General features: G+C 38.2%; 1 protein-coding gene across 4 annotated transcripts in view; it reads right to left on the bottom strand.

Annotated features, from left to right (window-relative positions):
- Window positions 1-23,212, bottom strand: part of dennd1a (DENN/MADD domain containing 1A) — a 29,920-nt gene that overhangs the window by 4,758 nt on the left and 1,950 nt on the right. Inside the window, exons 1-23 of one of the 4 annotated variants that reach the window (XM_037118239.1) lie at window positions 22,628-22,644; window positions 17,755-17,890; window positions 17,270-17,343; window positions 16,874-16,917; window positions 16,451-16,500; window positions 15,831-15,950; window positions 14,294-14,363; window positions 13,218-13,298; window positions 12,924-12,977; window positions 11,120-11,230; window positions 9,546-9,646; window positions 9,083-9,128; window positions 8,843-8,944; window positions 8,617-8,742; window positions 7,073-7,174; window positions 6,853-6,940; window positions 6,219-6,259; window positions 4,380-4,451; window positions 4,228-4,284; window positions 3,796-3,948; window positions 2,991-3,055; window positions 1,584-1,721; window positions 618-864 (exon numbers count right to left, since the gene is read on the bottom strand). In XM_037118239.1, the coding sequence (XP_036974134.1) occupies window positions 618-864; window positions 1,584-1,721; window positions 2,991-3,055; window positions 3,796-3,948; window positions 4,228-4,284; window positions 4,380-4,451; window positions 6,219-6,259; window positions 6,853-6,940; window positions 7,073-7,174; window positions 8,617-8,742; window positions 8,843-8,944; window positions 9,083-9,128; window positions 9,546-9,646; window positions 11,120-11,230; window positions 12,924-12,977; window positions 13,218-13,298; window positions 14,294-14,363; window positions 15,831-15,950; window positions 16,451-16,458 (1,782 nt within the window). In that variant the 5' untranslated portion in view covers window positions 16,459-16,500; window positions 16,874-16,917; window positions 17,270-17,343; window positions 17,755-17,890; window positions 22,628-22,644. Of the gene's footprint in view, window positions 1-617; window positions 865-1,583; window positions 1,722-2,990; window positions 3,056-3,795; window positions 3,949-4,227; window positions 4,285-4,379; window positions 4,452-6,218; window positions 6,260-6,852; window positions 6,941-7,072; window positions 7,175-8,616; window positions 8,743-8,842; window positions 8,945-9,082; window positions 9,129-9,545; window positions 9,647-11,119; window positions 11,231-12,923; window positions 12,978-13,217; window positions 13,299-14,293; window positions 14,364-15,830; window positions 15,951-16,450; window positions 16,501-16,873; window positions 16,918-17,269; window positions 17,344-17,754; window positions 17,891-22,627; window positions 22,693-23,212 lie in introns of those variants that run through there. The other 3 variants (XM_037118238.1, XM_037118236.1, XM_037118237.1) reach the window with 3 other exon arrangements.

Here is a 23,212-nt window from a genome sequence, read left to right as displayed (position 1 = left end):
GCTTTCGGTAAGAAATGTGATGAGCAAGACCAGGACTTCCAAGTCTTTCCAATCAGAACTGCTTATAGGTGGGCCTTTTGTCCTGCTAACCAATACAGCACAGAAACTAAATGGAAGGAAAGTAAATCTCCACATCTCCAATCTTCCACATCTTAAGTATGGCTGAATGCTTGGGGAAATGATTGAGACTAATGTTTTTGGATTAAGCAGTGGACAGTTGGTCCACTGTAACGGTCTTTGTTGTGGCAGATGCACATTTAGATTTTAATTCGATATCTTCCTCACCCATGTTGTTAAGAAAACATGCTCAGTAAGTCAAAGATTTGTGAAAATCTGAAGAGCTTGTGCAACACAACATAATGAACAGATACTAGGTTTTTGCTCAAATGGAAATTTCACAACAGATGACCAAATTAAATGCACTGTTACGCTGAATAAAATTAGGAATTTTTATGTGTTTGAACGTTGTTGGTTCGTTGATTTTGGTTCATGTACACAGCTCAACAAAATATATAACAAAGGTCTTGTTGTTTATAGAGGTATAATACAGATGTTACATATTATATCTTTTAGACAGCATTAAAGAGAAGAACACTGGCAGCAGAATACTCTCTAACCTGGTAGGTGAACTTGGGTTGTAGCTCCTCAGTGTCTTTGGGAGTCCTCAGGTCCTCAAGACTTTTAGCCAAGGTCATTGGTTGGCTGTCAGGCTCATCCTGGCAGCCGAAAATATCACCGAGCAGGTTGATGTTGGAGAACTTCTCATTAACTGGGCTGGGAGGAGCTGTGTGACTTTCTGCCCCAAAACCAGGATCGTCCCCTTCTATCAACTCAACCTCCTTCAGGGAGCGGTATGGCTGTGGTCTGCAGGGACAGTGTTTGACTCAGGGTTATTTACTGCTCACACCTGAGGTCTTCACTTTACCCAAACCTTAAAAAAGGACCATTGTAATTCAGTCCAAATAAAAGATGCACATACATTTTCATTCATCATTCTTCCAAGTCTATGATAAGCATTGTAGCTTATCCTGCACTCTGCACTCACTAACCTGGCTGTATGTATTTAAATAAAGAATAAGGCTGGTGATTTTCTTATTGTCAGCAAATCAACTGGAATCAATTATGTCTTCATTTGGATGAACATGCACACTGTAGCTCATTTTAAGTTATTAAGGCACGGCCACACCAAATTCACATTCATCTACAGAGGAAAAAAGACATGTTAATCTACTTCTGTTTGAGAGATGTTTTTCTTATTTTAGGACATTATATTAGATTTTTATGTCTGAAAAAATTGAACTATTTGTGACACATTAAAAAGGTGTAATTTGTGTTATTTGGCCATAATTTAAAGTAAGCTTCAAAAACATAGTCAGCATATCACCACAGAAACTGACAAGTACTAGCTTTCCTTGGCATTAGCTAGGTAACGTTATATAATTATCTTATGCCTCAGTTTGCCATAAGTTTGTTATTAAGCACACGCACACACGCACACGCATACGCACAAACACACAGATCTCATCAAAGAGATGAGTTGAGAAATTAGTCAATAGTGCAAAGCCAATCAGAGAGATGCGTACAGAGGCGACCACTCAAAGGGAACGGAGAAGAGAAAGCTGTCAGGAAACGCAGAGATGGACTCATCGTCGTACTGGAGCTCATCCCCAGACGAATCCTCAGAGAGAAAGACTGTGTAGTGACGAGTAGGACGGATAGAGCTACGATTAGGAAAAGGAAGACAACAGGAGAGACACAGCTCATTATAGATATGTTAATTAGAAAAGGAAAGAGAAGGAAGAAGAAGATTAAGAGAAGGAAATCTGAGGATTAGTCATCTTAAAAATATTAGTTTTCTATATTTATATTTACATACATACACATCACTGTGAATTGTTCAGGATCAGAAAAATCATGATTCAGAAAACAAATATTTTGTTTTCATTTGTTATTGGTTCAAAATGACAAAGAATTGAGTAGTATGATTTTGAATGAAAGTGAAACTAGATCAGTGCTGAATGGTTCTTGCAGCTGGAAACTCCTTTATAAATCTGTACAAACTGCCCAGAAGAGTTGGGCAGGTTTCCAGTTTTGTTAGTTCGGTCTGGTTTACAAACTTAAACTGGTTTGATTTTATGTAAACCAACTGACCAATCATTTGTCAGGTGTAGGCGGAGGTGCAAAGTGCTAGCAGCATGCTGATAGTTAGAGCAATGCCTGGGAAAGCTCAGCATGACAGGGTGGTTCCTGCTTTTGTTTTGCTGTTACACTTGAGTTAATGACTAGACAAAAGTTAATAACAACATTACTTAGTACAAGCCTTGATTTTATCCACTCCAGTTTGTCATTTTAAAGTCTTTGTAACTTTTTCAGATTATTATTGTAAAATATTTGCATGAACATGTGCAAAACAGTGAAATAACAGGCTCTCATCTGCACTTGAAATGTGGCTACTGCCACCTTTTCTCTAGTTGGCCTAAGTCTTTTTTTAAATTAATATTGTTTTGATGTTTAATGTTTCCAAGTAAAAAGTTAAATATTGAAGGGTTGTTTTCTGGGAACCCTGATCCAGATTATGGTGCTGCAAAACTGTCAGTCATGGGCTCATGGGCAATATTTTCCTCTTGAGAGTCATGTCATTTTGTTGAACCATGGTAAAGTGTTTTGTTGATTAAAAAAAGAAAACTTAAAAAAATAATACAAAGTAACGTTTGTTTGTAAGGATGTCTTTCGATGGACTGAAAGCATGAAAGACCAAATTAGAGTCGTTCTCTCTGCCTTGTGACGTTACTGAATCTCAAGCCTGTGTGGCAGGTGATTCCCAGCTTTTGAACAGCAGTAAATCGGGTTAGGCAAAAAGGAAGCTGTGCAGGTAGTTGAAAAAAAAATAAGATATGCCATGGCATAACCTCAAAGGTCACGCTTTCGCTGTATGTATCTTTCTTAACTGCATCATGGGATACGCTGAGACATAATAGAGGAAGACTTACTGGTCAACGCTGCTCTCCAGACTCACATTGCTGCTCGGTCTCTTTAACAGCATTGGTGGGCGAGCCTGTCAAAGTTAAAAATGAAATTTAACAACAGTTTTGAGCACACCTACCTGCTCACCAGGTAGACTCAAATAAATATATAAAGCACTGCAACAATAGAGATATTTTGTGGGAATAGACAAACAAAGCTGTATAAACCTGTAGTTGCTATTGTGTACTTGTAGACAATAACAATCAGTGCAAAGTAAACAGAAAAAAAGCCATTATGATATTAATTATTTATCAATAGTCCAGTAAATGAATAAGCTGACGGAAGTTGAAGGAACATCATCACACTGATGAAAATCAGAAACATAAATATTGCCAACAGCATTCCTGCTTATTGATTTGCGACAGGTGTTTTGGGGTGGCTGTGGCTCAGTGGGGTCCAACTATCAGAAGGCTGGTGGTTTGAATGGCCCTGCCAGGTCTGGAACCCAGGACTTCCTTGCTGTGAGGCAAAAGTTGCCCACAATGTAAACAAATACAAATAAAAAATCATTTTAAATGTTTAACCTCAAGTTGTTGTCTCTATGGTGGCAGGCATGGTTGGACTAATTTGAAGACATCACACGGGGCTCTAGGAAGGTGATGCGCATTTCTCATTTTGTTTGATATTTTAAAGACATGATAAAAAACATAATCATTGGTTGAAGCCCTTAATCACCCAGTACATTTACGCAGTGCAGCTCTGTGAAATTCCATTTAAACTCTTCAAAATGTCCTCCTCACCACATTCCCACCCCACATCATTTCTGCCCACCTGTCCAAAGTGCACAGTGATTGGCCTGTGGTTGTCCAAGGCTCGTAGCGGTCCCTCCCTCCTGACTGAGCCAGTGGAGGAGGTAAAGCCTGCTGTGTTGTCGTCATCGATGACTGCTGGCCCTGCGGTGGGGAAGCCATTTTCTGCATGCTCCTGCAGAGGGGGGACACAGGGAGGTGGAGGTTGACATGGGCGGAAGGAGTGATGGCACTGCAGGGGTATGGGGAGGGGGAGGGAGGCTGCACGCTGTGGCTGGGGTGGTGGGGTTCAGTCGAGGTAATAAAGGTAAGTCAGGGTAGTGTTTAAGGTATTTTTGTGAGGGAGAGACCAAGAACTGTCACCATCGTTGCTGGTGGAAATTAAAATGCAATCTCTTACTACAACATCAGAAAATGACCCAGAATGATTTGTCAGCAGTGCAGAGCTACATACCTTCTGCTTCAGCCGGCTCTTGACTTCCTTGATACGCATTTTGGCATGGTCCTTAGCCTGTCACACAAACAGAAACAAAGCAAGATGAATGTCTTTTTAAAGTGGCTAATTTTCCAATTTCTGAGGCCAACAGAAGCCAGAAATTTGCTTACAAACTTGTAAACATTCTTCATGGCCGGGTTTGCCTTGGTCTTCACGGTGTTGAAGATAGCCCCGCCCCCTTTCTGTCAGAAAACATGTACACAAATGCGTTAGTAACACTTTGTACCACATTCAGTAATCAAGTAAACAAGTAGTGCATAATGAGGGGTTTCTCTTAAAGAGCAGTTGATAGAAGCATGAGTAAACGTCTGGAGTCCTGCTAGCAGCACCTAGAGGATGCAGTGTTCATTACAGATGAAAAACAACTCTTCAAAACAAAATGGATAACAGATTTTTTTTAACTCTTAGAAGCTTCCTTGAAGTAAATCAAAAAAGGTGAGATGTTCCCTGATGGTGGTGCTGGAAGAAGGAAATTACGTTTTAGAGAGCATGTATAGCAATGAACTATACACTGTACATACAGGCATGGTCAAAAGTTTACATCCACTCATAAACACATATATCATGGCAGTCTTCAGTTCCCATGGTTTCTATAGCTCTCAGTTATCAGTAATGAGATGAGTGGAACATAAACTACTTTGTCACAAAAAACAATTACGAAGTTTGGGTCAATAATTAAATCATAGGACTTCTGAAAATGTGACCAAATCTGCTGGAACAAAGCAGTCTTGAGTTCCATTAATTTGTGTGTGTAAACCTTTGACCAAGACTGTATGCCACAGTAACAGCCCTAGGTCTTTGTCTATTTAAACCACATCGAACCAAAACAAAACCAATAAACAAAGATGGCGCAGCTACTAGTGGCTGAACTATATGTAAATAAGACTACCATTACAATCTATAGTGTAGCAGCAGTGTAGAACCCAGGCCACATTTTTCAGTCAATTTGGAACTTTACAGTTGACTGCCTCTGTGTTCACCAGCAATGCCGCTAAGAAGTAGTTCTCAGTATCTAATATATATCTAAATATTTTTTAAATTTCTTCCAAAGCACTTCATAAATGCAAGGACTGGGTGACAAGATCAAATATCACAGTATTTAATAAATACTATATATTACATAACAATCTAATAATATATATAACAAATATAGCTTATATACAATTTGTGACAAAACGTAGGAATGACTATTGGTTCTTTGATAATATATAAACACTATGAGATGATTGATCAAAAATAATCAATAATGTGGATTTAATGAATAAATAGGTGAGGACAAATATTGGAACAGTCTGCTGTGTCACTTTACTGTAATGAAGACCACAAAAAAAACGCCTTATCACGATATCCAAAACCTAAGACCATATACAGTCTAATCCTGACAACAATATGACAATATATTGCCCTACAAAGAAGACTGCCTACTGTCTAAATAGTCTGTATTTTCAATATTCTCCCAGAAATACATTTCATAAGGGACTGAGTGACTGACATGTCCAGGATTTTTCTTTAGCTGTGATAGATGATAGCTGTGACATTAGATTTGTATCTTTCTTTTGTACATTAGTTTGGCCTGATAGTCGGGCCACAAGAAAGTTCAAGGGGTTCCCAATAACAGTACCATTCACCATGGAGAAAAGTAAACTCTGGATGAATATCTACAGTATATTTCAATACAATCTAGCTAAAAGAAGTGGAGACTCCTGTATTTGTTCAGAGGGAACTTTGACCCGATGGTAGTGGGAAAGGTCTGCGGGGAGCATCCATATCCACAGTCAGTTTTACTTAACAACTGTCCAGTAGTTGTTGAGGTATCTTTTCCTAGACCAAAGTTTTGGATGGACAGATTGACAGGCACAGAGACATGTGCAATGACATGGCTAGTACCTGCTGTTAGCAGGACAAACTGTGATGTATTCGTTAGAATAATATTATTCAGACTAGCTCACCTTCACAGTGAACAGCCACTGGTGGTAGGTCTTGTCACTGCCTGTGGAGGGGTCATAATGATAAAAGATCAGAAATATCAAGCCACACATGCTGGATGACAGATGTGTCCAAACTCTTTCTCTTGGAGGGCCAAAAATGCTCAGATCATGAAATAAATTTTAGCATCCAACATATTCAAAGAGCATTTTACTTCATATAAGATAAGACAGTATGAACAGCGATTTACCATTTTTAAAATGGATTTTCATCCCTTTTTTGCTAGAAACATTGAACCAGTGTATCACCTGGAGAGGTGTAATGTCCAGTGACATTAAATCAAATCAATTTTAATTTATTATTTATTATTTCTTATTTCTGCCTCCATTGTTTTGTTGTTTTACTTCCTTTCAGCACTGAAGGGTGGAGAATGTTGCATTGTTAAGGTGGACATCCGCCTCTTGTGATCATCTTGCACCTGCATTTTATCAAATAATCAAAGCTATTCTATTCAAAACGTGCAGTGTGAAAGGCTAACAGAGGTGGAACACTTTATTTCTACATCAATCTGATGATGATGATGATCTGATAGTGACTGTGTAATATTAGGTGATCATACCAGAGTGGCCATAACACAAAACATTACTGATGACTCACCCGCATATTCACCCATGTTGATCTCATCCTCAAAGATGTCACTGAAACCTTCTCCTGAGTTCAGCAGGTCCAACCGACCATCAATAAACTGCAGGTGGAACCACAAATATATGTATTAGATTATAAGAGGAAGAGTAAAGTAAAAGGTGTGTGTGTCTGTGTGTGTGTGTGTGTGTGTGTGTGTGTGTGTGTGTGTGTGTGTGTGTGTGTGTCTGTGTACCTGTTTGAAAAGCTGCAGCTGGATGGCATTCAGGAGGAACTGTCTCATGGCACTGGAACGATGGTTCACAAAGGCTTCCTCATTAAATGTTATTGGCTCACCCTAAACAGACAGGAAAGAAAATCAACTGTCACATTACTGTACAACACATTTGGTGTATTTCAGATTTTAGTGCCCAGTAGTCTTAGCCTTCAACCTTCTTAAAATATTACTGATTAGGGCCCAACCGATTAATTTGACGGCCGATAACAGCTGCTGTAGGAACACATCCCGTGTTCATGCCTTTTCTCTGGGATCTAAATTAAGACCTCGCACTCTTCACTCTACTCTTAACCCTTCACTTCACTTCTCTTCAATTTATTTTTACTCCACCAGCTCGTTTCTACTTCATGTGTTACGCTCGCCAAGACATCTCTCATAAGAGAAGTTCCTTACACGTTTTTTCTTGTTACTTTATATTTTTCACTGCATCGATCTATTTCTTTTGGGTCCTTTAACTTTCATTACGTTTCTACCAGAACTAAGGTTTGTTTTATTTTGTCTTACCAAGTTAAGTACTGTGACCGGTCAGTCAGTCAAGGCTGCTGGAGGACAACCACCTGCAGCTCGATGACTCTACAAACAATGATTAGACAAGTAGGCTTACCCATTCCTTCATCCTGCTCAGTTCACACTTATGACATATGACTTGATGTCCTTTGTCTTTGACCTCTTTGAGTATTAAATTGCTATCATTATTATTGGTAATATTTCTCCCTAACTGCAATTTCACCATCCACCACATTTAATTCATAAACTAATTACATTAGTGATTAGTCATTCACAAGTGCTTTATTAATCTCAAGTTATTAATAAATGAAATATACAAGTTTTCCCCTACGCTACCTATCTGAGAATAATTGTTAAAATCAGAGTCCATCAGCCAAACGTTTTTCCTGTGAAGGGATTTTGACTTGGTTTATTATCCAGTAGAGTGCGCTCTGACTCCACCTTTACTGAGGAGAGCCTCTTGAACAAGCTGAGCACATTGGCTGAGCAGAGCAGAGATTGCCTCCACAGTAAGTTTATAATTAGTTTCATGAAATAAACAATGAGTCCCTGTTCCCTGTTTTAATGCAACCCACTTATCCATGAGTCATGACACGCTTCATTGTGTTGGTCATGCTGATCTGTTTGTTATGTTCGCTTAAGTTAGGCTAACTTACCTTAACATGAGTACAGTCCAGTGGGGGAGAGGGACCATTAAACACCAAATAAGGAATAATGCAAAAGATGACATGTTCTGATAACATTAAGGCAGAAAAGGCATTTCTTGTCCGAGTTTAGTTCATAATGACTTATTATTCAGAATGAGTAGAGAAAATTCAAATTATTGTTAAATGGCCATCAGAGAGGTGCATTTCAAATAATGTTTTGCCAGTGAATTTCATTTTAATGGTTGATCGGTTATCAAATGTTTTTAATCCCTAATATGGGAATCGCCCCCCAATAAAATCCATATTGGTTGGGCCTTATTACTTCACATACATATAGTCTATACTGACCGATTCAATCTGCAGGGCGTTTCTGTAGCTGCCGAAAAGAGCTGCCTGACTCTTGAGGAAGGCTCGAGCCACACCGTCCCCAGTTGTTGTTGAAACCTTCTTCAAGCGGCTTTTTAAAGATGATACCTGTGGCACATGACGTCATTTTAACTGTAAATGTTTTCATCCATGATAAATGTATCTCTAAACACTCTGCGTAGTGTGCAGTAGTATGGTAGTTCCTCACCACATCATTGGGAAGGCTTTGGAGGTCATCATAGGGCGTTTCCAGGGTGTTTGTGTCAACATTCAGGACCACCACATCATCCAGAGCCAACCCTCGAACTTTCTACAAGCAACAGGAAGAACATAGTGAGAGGACACTCTATTTGAAACTTGCCAGAAGACGCAAGGTAGCAGTTTCACTCAAATATTTTTTTTTAATCTTGGATGACCTGGATCCCATGTGCCAGCTATAGACACCTACCTCCATCAGGCTTGAATGTACTCCAATGAGGTAGGGCATTGGGGCACTGAAAAAGAGACAGTTTCATAGTTACATTTATGCCAAAGAAAATAGCTGGGTTACAGGTTAAATGCCACAGATTTACTGTTATTTAGTGGTTACTGTAAATATTCTGCAACAGCTATTAACATAACTACATGTAGGTAATTATCATCTGGGTTTCTTGTATTTTCAGTACAAATTTCTACCCAATCCAGCAAAATGCTGAGGGTTCAAATACACATACAAAGAATCACAAAAAAATATGAAATGCGGGCCAAACTTAAAAAATCAGGAATACAAATTGGTGCTCTCACTTGATATACTGTGCTGGACTCAATATGTGGGTACAGTCTTGGTCTTTATGCGCATGTTTAGCTGTGTAGAAAGTATCCCTCATGTAAAACAACAGGTTTGGAGTCTTGGTGACAGTCAGCGTACTCACCAGCAGTAGTCTAATAAATGTTGTGGCAGGACAGGAATGTAAACATGTTGCCAGTGCATTGGATACAACATGGCAGCAGACCCATGGACACAAGCTGTTAACTGTAGACACAGACACATATCACATATTTGAAGTCATGTTGCTGCATAAGTGTCAGTTTACAGTTCAAAATGCAATTCAGTAATAAAAACAATCAGTCAACTAAAGACTTCAATATATACATGTTAAATATATTGGGTTGTATGCTGTATTGAAAAACACATCTGTGAAGATTATCTTGCTGAACAAAACGTTTACGTATAATAAACTTGTGCTCACCACAGAAATTGCTTTCTGCATTAATCCAAAAATCCAAATCAAAAATCCACAGGCAGTTTGTCGAGGGAACCAGAGATGCCAATTTTTGGCTTAGCCTTCAGAAATACGTCATCCCTGCAGCACTTACAACACTTAGCTATGGCTGTTTAAATTTGTGTTAACACAATAGCTGTTGTTGAGGCAATGTGGAGACTAAGTTTGTTAGTTACACCTTACACTTTATAGAATGAGGGTGTGTGAACTGATCATGACTTACACTTTGACCTTATATTTACTTTAGCCAGAAATAAGAGACAGAATTTAACAGAATCCAAATAGGTAAAAGTTCTAAATGTTGTTTTACTTCATGTCATCTTGATTTCCCCTAAAATGGGATAAAAAAAGCAAACCTATACATATACATATTTTCCTTCTTACCCGAAGTGCTGTTTATCCATTTCAGCTTATAATGCTCAACAGCAGCTAAAAGATACATTTAAAGCTATTTTCTTTCTACTGACCTTCACCGTATCACTGTGCTAAAGGACGTATGCTTCTACTCACAGATGGCTTGTGACTGTGTAGGATGTAACATTAACTTGCCCTTCTCAGCTTTTATCTACCTTTGTTAGCTAACTTAGTTAGCCTATCATCCATAAATAGAGGCACACCTTCTGTGTGGTGATACAGAGAGAAAATAGTTCCTACATGAATTGCTCGAAGAAGGTCACTGGATTATCTTGAGTAACCAGGTCATAATTCCTAGAAAAAGACATTGCTCTTGAGTTTTTCAAAAGCATTTTTTTGGTGCTTTGATCACCACAAGCCACTAAAGTTAAGAGAAAAAATATTAACTATATACTATGAAGTTCAAAACCATTTATTGTTTCAGGTTTTCAACTAAAAATGGAGTTGAATAGGTGAATACATGTACTGATGGGCATGTTTATTGCTATCCAGACTGGTTGCTATAAACATACTTGTTTTGCATTAATACAATTTTCAATGCTGGGGTTTACCTACTTGATCCATATTACACATTCAATTTACTGAAGTTAAGCATCTCAAAATTGAAACATTTATTCCTTAAGTCTCAAAACTACAATTTACATTAAGACATTTCCTCAACTCTGTTTAGAAAGGTCACAGGGGAAAATGCTGTGGTCCTGTAAACGATGGATTCAAACAGACCCACTCATTACTGGAAGATTTAAAAGAGATCAAAATGGACAGAGCTGTGTAGAGGAGAGAAGAAACAAAAAGTGGGATCTACTTACAGTGCTTAGTTTGCTACAGCAGATGAGGATTCGACGTTCATAAAGCATACTAGCGTACAGATGAAGCATGTTATTGACATCTACTGCTACAAAGTACTCTGTTAGGTTTCTCTGCAAGGGTCAAACACAATAAGAGAAAAACAAGAAAGTTAGTTGTGAGGGTACAATACATGATTCAGAATGCATGATATAAACTGTGGTTCAAGCCATAAAAGTCAATATTGCACAGAAAGTAACCTGTAGCTACACCACTCAAAATAAGATGGGGATATTGGGATAATTTAGTGTTTCACTTGATTGTTTATTCTGTGACATATGTGAATTTTTAATTTGTGTTTTGTGAATATTTTTGTCCCCAAAAATAGAGTGAACAATTTTGATAACTAGCGTATCTCAATTGACAGGTGCTCAACAGTAAAGCTTTATCGTACAGAAAGATAGAAGAAACATGAAACGTGAAAAGTTCTCATACCTCATAATTATGACTTCATCATTAAAGAAAAAAGCATGATTGTTGGATCTTATCTAATATTGTCATATATTCATTTATATACATTATGGTAATAGACTAACAAATACTTCTGTAAAATATGGTACTTAAATCAAAATACTGTGATAAATAACCTATATGTTGAAAACTCAGAACGAAGACATTATCACTGCACTATTATACCTTATTCACATCTGGGGGGGTGGAGCCAATCTAAACAGTGTGATACACACTGGACAAGTCACCAGTTCATCACAAGGCTGACATATAGGGATAAACAACCATTCACACTCACATTTACACTTACAGGCAACTTAGAGTAAGGAAGCGGGAGTACCCAGTGAAAACCCAGGCAGGCACAGGAAGAACATGCAAACTCTGCACGGAAAGGCCCTGCCCCTGCAGATCTCTAACAATGGACCTATTACCACTGAACACAGCCCTCAAGATGGATCCCCAGTCACTCATATGAAAGCTGCTCACTGGCACATGAAGCTCAAAATGCTCGACAACCTGGGCTTCTCTGCACAGCTTCTGCATTGTGAGGCCCATAGAGGGTGCCCACTGGACTTTTCTGCTGATGGGGCTGCCTAACTTCTGGTTTAGCGCTCTGCTAACTTGAATGGGGATAAATTAATTTAATCATGCAGCTGGGGGTTGTGATGCTCAAAAAAAACATATCCATCATTTTACAGATACATCTTTCACCATGCTAGCTAATGGGAAAAGTATTTAGCTGCAGAGCATCACATGACAACGTAATTCCAGTTGGGACACTACAAACACTGCCTTCAGAACCTGGCATTCCTCCTGCTCGAACCCAGGATTTTCTTGCTGTGAGGCAAAAGCACTAACCACTGCACCATCATGCTGCTCCTATCAATTACATCTCTTGTTGTTACTGGTCTTCTTGCTCTCCTTACTGATAATGTCACTCTGAAACCTGTCTATATTTTCTGAAAGATGGTCAGACACACTGATGTTTTTCAGACGTATTAAAAACCTAAACCAACAACGTAAGAGCGTGTGCCTCTTCAGAGGGCTGCTAATACCTTAACCATCGCTATCTTACGTAAACTTTGCCGTTTCTCAATTTCGTTTTACCCTTCACTGAAATAGGAACTCTGAACCAATATCTGGGAGTCACTTTCAAATAAAAGCACGACAGAAAGTAACACCACAAGCAAATCTTACATAATAAAACAAACTTTTAGCAAATAACACAAATTGGCTTATTTGAAAACAGTATGTTTCTCCCTTGCCAAATGTAAAGAAACCTAGAGGTTTGACAGGGATGAGGGGAATGACACTCACACTCTCAGGTATGCTGGGGAGTTCCCCTGTGTCAGGCACAGTGAAGAAGGAATGCTGAAAGAAAGACGAAACAAGAGGATCAGTTACAGTTTGAAAACAATCCATTTTGTAGAGGACCAAAATCAATGCAAAGAGGCTATGAAAAAAGGTATACTGCTAGTAGTCTGTAGAAAGTAAAAATGTTAACCTTTCTTATCTATCAATGATATTATCATCTTTGTGAAAAAAGATAATTGCAGTGTTTCCAGTTTAAACAGAACTCAACTGGATATGAGGTGATGAATTCATACTCACCACACCGAGATGGACAGGGACTCCGGGCTCAGGGATAGGGAGCGTATGTAGTGACACCAAAAGCTCTTGCCACTGGCTTTCCTGAAACATTCAAAAGATCTAAAATCCATCTAATGGTCAAATGAAAACATGTCATCCAGTGTATAAAAAACAAACATAACTTCAGGGTCAAATGAATCAGTTGTATGACAAGCTGCAAAGTCTACACAGAAAAATTACTGCAAAGTCACAGAAAAAAAATGAGATCTTAAAGCTCTGTCATCTGTTCATCAGACAACAGCATAATTGCTTTTACTGCTGTGTCAGTCTAATATCTCTGCTGTGAAGAAGCATAAACCAGAGACCAGCTGACCTGAGAGTCAGCCAACTAATTCCTAATTAAAGTGAAACTCTCGCCAAAATGCAACCTAGGCTTTTTTGTAAATGTACTTGAGACAAACCTTTGTGTAAAAGCATATTTACGACGAAAGAGGCACTTTTAAGACTGACCGTAGTTTCGTTTTCGACTCAAACTCATTTTCAATGGGGTGCAGGGGCACTTTTACGCTAGCATCAAAATCGCTATTTTCAAAACACTAAGAAGGCTCGACACGACGTGAAGCTTTGCTCATAGTATCACCAGGGTCTCTACACATAGCTCAACTGAACCAGATACACTCTATCCAGAAGTGTTTATCCTCAAGTACATCTGGGCTGCCATGACGACGGCTAGAGGAAGAAGCTACTGCTAATGTGAGTTGTTCAAAAACGTTCTTTTTAGTAAACTATGTGCACACAAACAATGTTCTCAATGCTCGAGTTCATGTATAGAGACCCTGGTGATACTACGAGCAAAGTTTCATGTTGTGTTGAGCCTTCTTAATGTTTTAAAAATAGCGAAAATGAGTTTGAGCGAAAACGAAAATACGGTAAATCTTAAAAGTGCTTCTTTCATCAGAATTATGCTTTTACACAAAGGTTTGACTCATATACAATCACAAAAAAGCCTAAGTTGCTTTTAGGCAAGAGTTTCACTTTAAGGTCAAGAAATCTAATGTAACATCCACAAGAAGATGAGTCACCTGTCCATGACTTACCTGGCCTTTGATGGTGTAATCTGCAAGGATATTAAGCAGTTTATAGAAAACTTCAAACCACGGCAGGTAGCTGAAAGAACAAAAATAGTTAGTAGGTAGTAGAGTTACAGCTTAAGGAGGATTTTTTACATTCTAGTAAACACTGAAATTCTAGTATATCAATCAGTTTTTAGTCCTTCAAAGGAAATTCAAATATGTATTTATTTATCCAAATATTGATAATGAGGTAATAATTCAAACTCAAAAATATGTATGTTTCCCATGAGTGAATAACAAGTTTTCAGAGGAAAATAAAAAACATTAAATTATTGTTTTTAATTGGATTAATTTGATTGACCTGGTTGTAAAATTTAAAATTATGATGAATAAATTACCAATAAATTCACTGTGGTGATGGCTGGACAGCACCTAAGGCCAGGCTTAGAGCAAGAATATAAAACTATTTTGCCTTGATGGTAGTGGACTGACAATGGTCAGTGGTCCCTATGTCATTTCCTACTCTTTGCCCTGCACTTGCAAATTTTGTGACTTTTTTGGGTATGATCTCCTGCAAGAAGTTCATAACGCTCTACATCAATATGGCACAATGTCATGGATAAACAACTACATCAGTGAAACTGGATAATCATTTTTTCTGGTTTACCCTCTGATGTCCCTCCAATGACCTGCTTCAACTCTCTAACTTTTCTTCAACTAACTGTAGCTGCCATTCGCTAGTTAGGTCAGTTAGCCGTGCAGCTAGCTGACTCTGCCAAGACCAGACTGGGACCTCGGAGTAATATATGAGTGCTGTAGTTTATATGACTAGCACAGGAGCTTTCGACTGCTTGGAGGAGGTTTTTAGGCCTGGAGTGGGGACTGCTGGTGGGAAACAGCAGCTAAACAAGCACTAAACCTGAAGCTGGGCAAGCAGGAAACTGAACCATGCTCAGCAGTTTCTCCAGACATCATGAAAGAAACAAGAAAACTAATAGTATGTTTGATGGAAGAAGGTATGGTAAGAGAGAGTATTCAAGCAAGATTCCAAACAGGAGTAAATGTCAGCTTGTCTTTCAGTTGTTAGTGTCAGCTTCAGCAAATAGAGAGCTGCAAGACAGAGGACAAGCTGATCTTCATGCGGCTGGACTAGTTACGTTTTATTAGCTGGTATGCTAAATGATACAGTATGTCTTCTGTTGTCAACTCACTATTTTTTTTACATGTGATGTAACCATAACAAATACTCATGTACAGCTGTCCTTAATTTTGACAGTGGTGCATAATGAACTGTAGCCTTATACCACAGAGGTGCCATATCGCAAAAAAAAAAAAAAAAAATCAGTTCTTGAATAATGTTGCTTCAAAGACATAGCTACATTATTGTGCAAAACTGTTTCTATTTGACAATAAAATAGACGTTTTTTTTAAGTTCAGCATTTCCTGTCTTTGCTTTGGTTAGGACCTACATCTGTGGATGCTACAACAATATTTACTGAATACCTCCAGATGCTTGAGGCTAACAGTGACTGTACACACACACTGACACACACAGACTTACCTGAGAATGCAGTAGCAGGTGTGAGCACCCGAGGAGAGGCGACAGAAGCCAAATCTCTGTTTGCTCTCAATGTCAGTCAACACAAATGTGAAGTTCTGGCCGACCTGGTTGACTGTCAGGCTGCAGGGTGAGAGAGATTCAGAAGGTAAGGATGGAGAGAGACGGTTCTCTATACTCTGTCCTATGTGTAGAAGACAGCCACGATCATTTTACTGCCATCTGTAACAAACTGACCTCTACACAGTGTGTTTTAGTAAATGAAATACATAGATACTGAGCCAGTAGAGAGACAGGTTGATTAACTGAGGATATGCATCTTGATAGTGTGTGTTGATATTTACTTGTCCGTCACGTCATTGTGGGTTAATCCAGTCTATTGTAATCAAGAGTAACCTGGTTGTGTTTTGCTTTTAATACCACTTCCTCAATGTCAACGAACCACTGTGGCAGAGGCAACGTTTTCTGAGATTCACTGCTGATTTGGGGAAGTGCAAAACTAGATTTCTCTGGGGTTAGAAGTGTCTCTCTCAGACACTTCCTAACACGTACCACCTTTGAAAGTGGAGGGAGAGACGTGTGTGTGTGTGTGTGTGTGTGTGTGTGTGTGTGTGTGTGTTTACCTGTCCATGCTGAAAGGGAAGCAGAACTTGGGCACAGTCTGAAGAGTTTCCTGTGGGACACAGATGAAGGACAATACCAACGTATACAGTTGTATTAACCTGTATTATCATCAAAATAAACAAATAATGATGCATTGCATTAAAGTGGAAAGATGCTGAGAGAAAAGTACACTTTATATATACTTATATATACACTTTTATACTGGGGCAAATTAACCAAAGAAAAGTAGGACACTTGTATTTCTAGGCTACTCAAGTTTACATCTAAGACATGAATAAAGACGGTACACAACAGTGTGGTGCATGCATTGAATGCAACAAAGGGAAGAGTCACAAATGTGTGAAAAATACAACAAACAGCTATGAGGAAAGTGAGTCATAGAGAAAAGGAAAGGGAGTATAGTACAGTCATTAATTTCAAACCTGGTCTGTGTAGTCTACTGGGTACTGCCTTTTCACCTCCGGCCCTTTTAGAAATGGACACACATGAAATGAGTGTGGAGAAGTGAACAGGGCCTAATAAAAAACATTCATTATGACTTAAAACATTGGGTCAAATCTCAGATAAACTGTACAAACGTTTCATGTTGTCAAAAAACAATAACATAGAAGTAGTGAAATCATGTCATAAATTAAAAAAGAAAGAGTAAATAAAGACACAAAACATACTGATTCAAAATATTTCTAAATGAACAACCATGAACAAAATCTTTCTTAACACTTGGAAAAGTCTTCAGAGATATTTTAGTTAGGGAGATATGCTACATTTTTTAGCAGAACACAAAGCTGTTTTGATCGTTTAATCTACAATAGAAATACTTCCTCAGTGCCGCTTGCGGTTTGCTGCGTGTCACTCCCCCTCTCTCTCATCCTGTTTCCTGTCGTATCTCCATCTGTCCTTTCAATAAAGCCATATAAATAGGCCAAAAAAATATTCAAAATTCTGCATAATCAAAACTACACAATACACTACAATCAAAACTATAAAATAATATAGATAACTATAAAATACCTCATTATCTATATTATAAGATGCACTATCATCAACATGACATAAACACTATCAAAAATACAAAATACACCATCATCGAAACTACAAGGAACACCTTCAAAACTATAAACTCCTCATATTCAAAACCACAAAATACACCTCATAATCAAAACTACAACATTCCTTATAACCAAAAGTACACAATATACTATCATCAAAACTCTAAAATTTCTCATTATCAAAACTACACAATACACTCTAATCAAAACTATAAAATTCTTTAGAAAAACAGTACATCAACACAGTCGTCCACCTGTGATGAAGTGATGAAGGTCAGGTAGACCAGTTTTCACGCATGAGTCAGAACACACACAATCCTGCTCGCTGTGTCTAAAAACTGGGTGGTCCATTAGAGAGAGGGGGCTCACAGGCACACTCAGCTAGACCGGCTCCAAAAACAAAAAACAGGGAAGCTCAGCAACAACACACAGAGAGGGAGTATAAAAAGTATCACTCTCTCCTCTGCACATCTTTACTACACTATACTGTATCTTTACATAGAAAATAGTTGTTTGCTGACATCTTGGGAGGCTGAGTGTTGTATATTGGACCTCTGAGTAGGATCCTGAAAACAACGACCTCCCGTTACCAGCAGTACCTGTTTTAGCAGGGTTAAGAGATAAATACTTAAAAATACTTCTATTTGTCTACGGTGTTGGGTGCATTCCATTTTGGTCTGGGTCTGTTTTTCCGGGTTTTGGCCCCTTCCTTCAATTAAAGCAGGTACCAGAGCACCTATCCAATAAACCACCAAAGTTAATATATCGGCTGATATCCTGTTTTAGCAGTTAACATCAGCTTCAGCTTCCTCTGTGTATATGTCAGCCACACAGTACTAAGAATTGTTGCTACAGAACTGCAAAACTAGGTTAGTTCAACAGAAAAAACTGTCCCCACAGCTTTAAGCCCATGTTTTGCAGGATGCACTTTTAATAAGAGGTGGTTGTGTGCAACCATATTGCAGAAGCACATGATTAGATAAGTTCATTTCTATGGTCATTTAAGCAGCAAATTCTGTGGTCAACATAGCTTGCTAAAACAGCTAAGACCTGCTTTCCACAAGTGGAATTCATTTATTAAAACAAAAAGAAAAGAAATGTTTGTGGTTTCATGTTCTTTCCAGCAGGAAGAAGAGTGGTGTTTGTAAATCTTTAGAAATGCATGATATCAAATGTCACCACAACACATCAAAACTGGATTTTAATCTTCATGTTTTGAGAGAAATGGTATCTTTAAATAAATGAATCATGCATAGTTAAGAGCTTGGCAAACAACAAATTATCCTCTACATTTCAAACTGTTGTGCAAAACTGATATACCGTATATTGATTACCAAGTTATTTTTTCAGCTCTGTGTAGAGGATCTAAATTGTTGTCATAAATGAAAGTATGAAGCTCTTCTGTGAAGCAGACTGAAAATACAATCAAGTCCAAAAGAGTCCACATTTAAATACAGCAGTAAAAGCGAGACAGAAGATTTGTGTGACAGAGATTGATGCAGCATCTTCAAGACTAAACAGGAAATGGTGAGAGGCACAAGACTCCAACAAAAACAAATTCTTAGAAATACAGCAGTCTTTCCGCAATACCCAGGAAATTAGTCACACTGCTGTTTAAGAAAAAGCCTCGGAGACACACCAACATTTTTATAAAACCACCATTTATCATTCAGCTATAAACCAGCTATTCCCAACCTTACTGACATATGATCTGTTATGTTGAACCAGTTTCTACTTGTGACACAGTTTGCATTTGTTAACTTGTGAAGTCCACAAAAGAGGGATTTTCCCTCTGAACTGCTTCAATGTTGAATTTATAAAGAAAAAATAAGAGGACATTAAGAACTTAACCAATTATGTTAATGTTGATTATTAAGGATTGTATTTGAGTATGTTTTGATGAATCATGATTTGTGAAAAGAAAAAGATAAACAAGAAAAGGGATGACTAACTACATCTACAGTATCTTGTGTTATTATTAAGGAAGGGGCAGGTAATGGAAGTTCTTCTGCTGCTGCTCCTGTTGATCACTGAATGTGCAGAAGTATTTCGGCTAAAGTGTTTTATCTGTTTTATACATTTGTTTCGGAAATCATACACTGAAGCTAAATGAACCGAATATCACTGATTATGAAGTACTGAATGTTTCATCTGAATACTTGTCTGAGGTCCAAAAAGGTTCAACTCTCCAATATGTCACACTGAAAAGCAACAGGACGGTCCAAAAGATGTAATAAATATGTGTAGCAGAATATTGGGACTAGAGCGTTGCCCCTACATTCAAATAGCAGTGATAGTGCACCGCTGTCAGCATCTGACCAGTGCTGATGTGGAGGAGCAGAAGAGATTGGGGGGAGGATAGTGTATAGAGGGCTGCATTTTATCTCTGATGTTATATGATTTTGTGCGATGGTTGCTTCGTATCTCGGTTCATATCACACACACCAATAAAGCATTCAGCAGATCAGCAATGAACCTAATGCTTACCGGATTATGTCAGCTCAACAAGATCAGGTGAATGTGCACACTCGAAGCAAGCTATGCTGAATGAGTCAGGATCATTGCCACAGAATAATGCTGCTTCACCCGAGCATTGCAAACTACCATTGGGCTGATACAGAATGTCACTGTGAATACAACTAGCAGTGTTGGTAGTATTTCATGTAGGTGATAGTTGATTTTTGCCTGTGCAGGTTGAAATTTTCAGATAAGTTTAAAAGACTAGCTCATCACACCTCATATGTACTTTATGTACTTATGAGTCCGTCTGTTGTCAGCAGACATACACACACCCAAAAAATGAGTGATGACATCTCTGCTGCTACAACTTCATCCAAGGGGAAAAATGGGACCAACAAGTTTTATTATAAGATTTTAAGTGATGCCTCTAAAATTTCCATCTAAGGCCTTGTCCACATATCCACATTTTCATTGCCTCCTGTGACAAATTAAGTTTTTTTTTCAATTGAGTTGAATGTATATATATTATTAAAAACAAATAGTTTCCTTTATGCTTTGGCCTCTCATCCATATGCCAAGTGAGTTGTAGACCTTTTAAAATGCTTTCTGAGGTGTAGATTGTTGCTCTGTGGATGAACATGCGCCTGAATCAAAAACAGCAATGGTGTACTACTGGCTTGGTTACATTTGGTTAGCACTGCTAGACCATGTGCTGGTCTCTGTGTCTGATGTTAAGTGTTTCAATCTGGTGCATTTCAAGATAACAATTAAAAGGCGATAAATAAATAACATAATCAAATACACCACAAAGCTTAGGCTTTGATTATTCCAGCCCTCACAATGTACTCTACTATACAGCTAACACTATATATATAATGTTAGCGTGTGCCTCTAAGCTATAGTTAATACTCAATATCAATCTATTGCTTTTCATCATGTAGCCTATTAGTCCTGATTTGTAACTAAACCTTGACTAAGACCAGATAGTCATTGTCTTGTTTTAACATCATGAGCGCCCATGAGTGCCGTCTTTACTATATATTGTCTGGTCTGTGTGGTTCAGGTTGGCGCTGGAAACCACAACAGTCATTTTGTGCGTGCTCATGTGAACGCATATACACATGCAACGTGGTTATTTCTCTGAGCTGTGGTTCATTAACAGCACTGCCAGTTGGCATTTATCAAATGTAATAAATACTTGAGTTGTATTTTAGTTTCAGGTTTTGTTAGGCACAGAGTCACATAACAGCGCTCTAAGTGGCTAGTAAATAAAACACAGACAGAAAAATATAGGCTGCACTGCCAAGCTAGGCCGACAAGACAGACAACCAGACTGGAGAGACAGAGACAGCAGGGGGGCAAGGGATCTACTGTCAGAGTCTGACTGTTTCATATCAGTCATATCAATAATTAGTCATCATTTTTTTTACCTGTCCTGTTCTTATCATTTTTAAAGACCAGCTGAGAACAGGTTAATGGTGCTCTTTATTTTGGATATAACCGCCTTATCAAGGTATGTATTCTGATAAGCTTCCCATTGGTTTGCATGTAATGTATATACGTGAAACTATGGAACATTTTATCAAACTATTTTCCTATCGATTACATGTCTATCGCCAATACATATTGCAATCGTTTTATTGCCCAAGCCTAGCCTGTGACATATTCAATAGATCCAGATGATAAACCGTGTTTATCGTCTGGATCTGCAGATGACGCACCACTACAGTCTCATTTGACACGCACAAGAGCCGCGCTGCACATGCTAACCCAGAAGTTAGCATCGCTGTCATTCCCTCAACAAAAAGCCTATGGAATTTTTCAATTAGATTTTGGATTAATATAATTCCCAAGGAAAACACACATTTCCGATATTTACACATTTTGTTCATCAAGATTATCTCCATAGATAAACATCACTTTTATGATTTTTGAAACGTAAATTAAATCACCAGGAGTAAAAAGCTTCTGTCACATGACTTCAGAGTTACCAATACTATGCTTCCTGCTACATTACACTATACACACTTCACTATAGGTTGATCAATCAAAAAAATTGTAAAGTTTGAGTAACAATAGTTTGTAACTAATGCTGGCCTGTTAAAACAGACTACTGAGTAGATGAATATCTGTGTTCAGTGTGATGACATTTAATGTCACCAACAACCTGAGAAGTCTCACTTCCATCTTCCATCAAATTCCAGCTTGCATCTGGCATTTTAAAGACACAAGAAGTTGTGTGGTAATTACTGGTTTATTTTAGATGTAGAACTAACATGAAAATATGTTAAGCTTGAGTTTACAAAGACCATATATCAGTCATCTAACCAAAAACCCCTTACAACAACAAAAAAGACCATGTGCTGCTGCAACTTATTCAGGACCAGGGCCTGAATAAATTGATAGATTGCACTTGGCAGACTGTATTTTTTGGGCCCCCCAAGCTGATGTCATCACAACAGGAAGTAAAAGCAGAAGCCAGAGAACCATTTTGCTGTATGCACTACTTGAGCACTTCTCATTGGATTGAATGGGCGGCATTGTTGGTTCCAGTATTCATTTCTAAATAGTAACTCCGTGTTTAAATCCTGCTGTAATGGCACATTGTTGGATGCAACACAGCATGATGTTACACACTAAAAGCTGTTCAGACCTTCAGACACTTACCAGAGCTGTGTGTGCCTGGATGGGAAACTTCCAGATACACTTCAAAAGTGGAATCGGGGTTCTCTCTGGAACAGAGAATGATACCTAACATTAACATTCATGTAGAGTAAGCATATTCAATATGAGTTACAGTCTTACACAAATCTCAAACTTTTTATCTTCTAAACAAAAAATCCTAATGTAATTATCTAGTATTTATTATAACTGAAAAGTATTTAATTTGACATTAATCTGATGTGTACTTTGAAACTCTTATTGAAAGCCCTTATAACAACTCTTATTACATTGTGTTTGTTATACACCTGGGCGACCCAAACACTTAAAAGTTAGCAGCTACAGTGAAGGTTTGGCCTTTAAGAAGGGATCTTGGCACTTCTGGTGACTTTTATGCTGAGAAGCTATTTGGAGCCAGCATCTGCATGACTGTGGGTAGAAACCGACTGAAGTTTTATTTCTGGTTGAACTTATCCTTTTATTCGCTTAACAGCTGGTTGCATTACTTTGTACTCAACATGCAAATAATAATTATTCTAACTGAGGTATTTGTAACTTCTGTACATGTATTAGTACAAATGGCCTGCTGCT

Source organism: Acanthopagrus latus, chromosome 12, assembly GCF_904848185.1.
Source record: "Acanthopagrus latus isolate v.2019 chromosome 12, fAcaLat1.1, whole genome shotgun sequence".
In the NCBI taxonomy this organism is placed as follows: Eukaryota; Metazoa; Chordata; class Actinopteri; order Spariformes; family Sparidae; genus Acanthopagrus; species Acanthopagrus latus.
The sequence above is the reverse complement of the archived record's forward strand: the minus strand, read 5'-3'. Positions and strand labels throughout refer to the sequence as shown.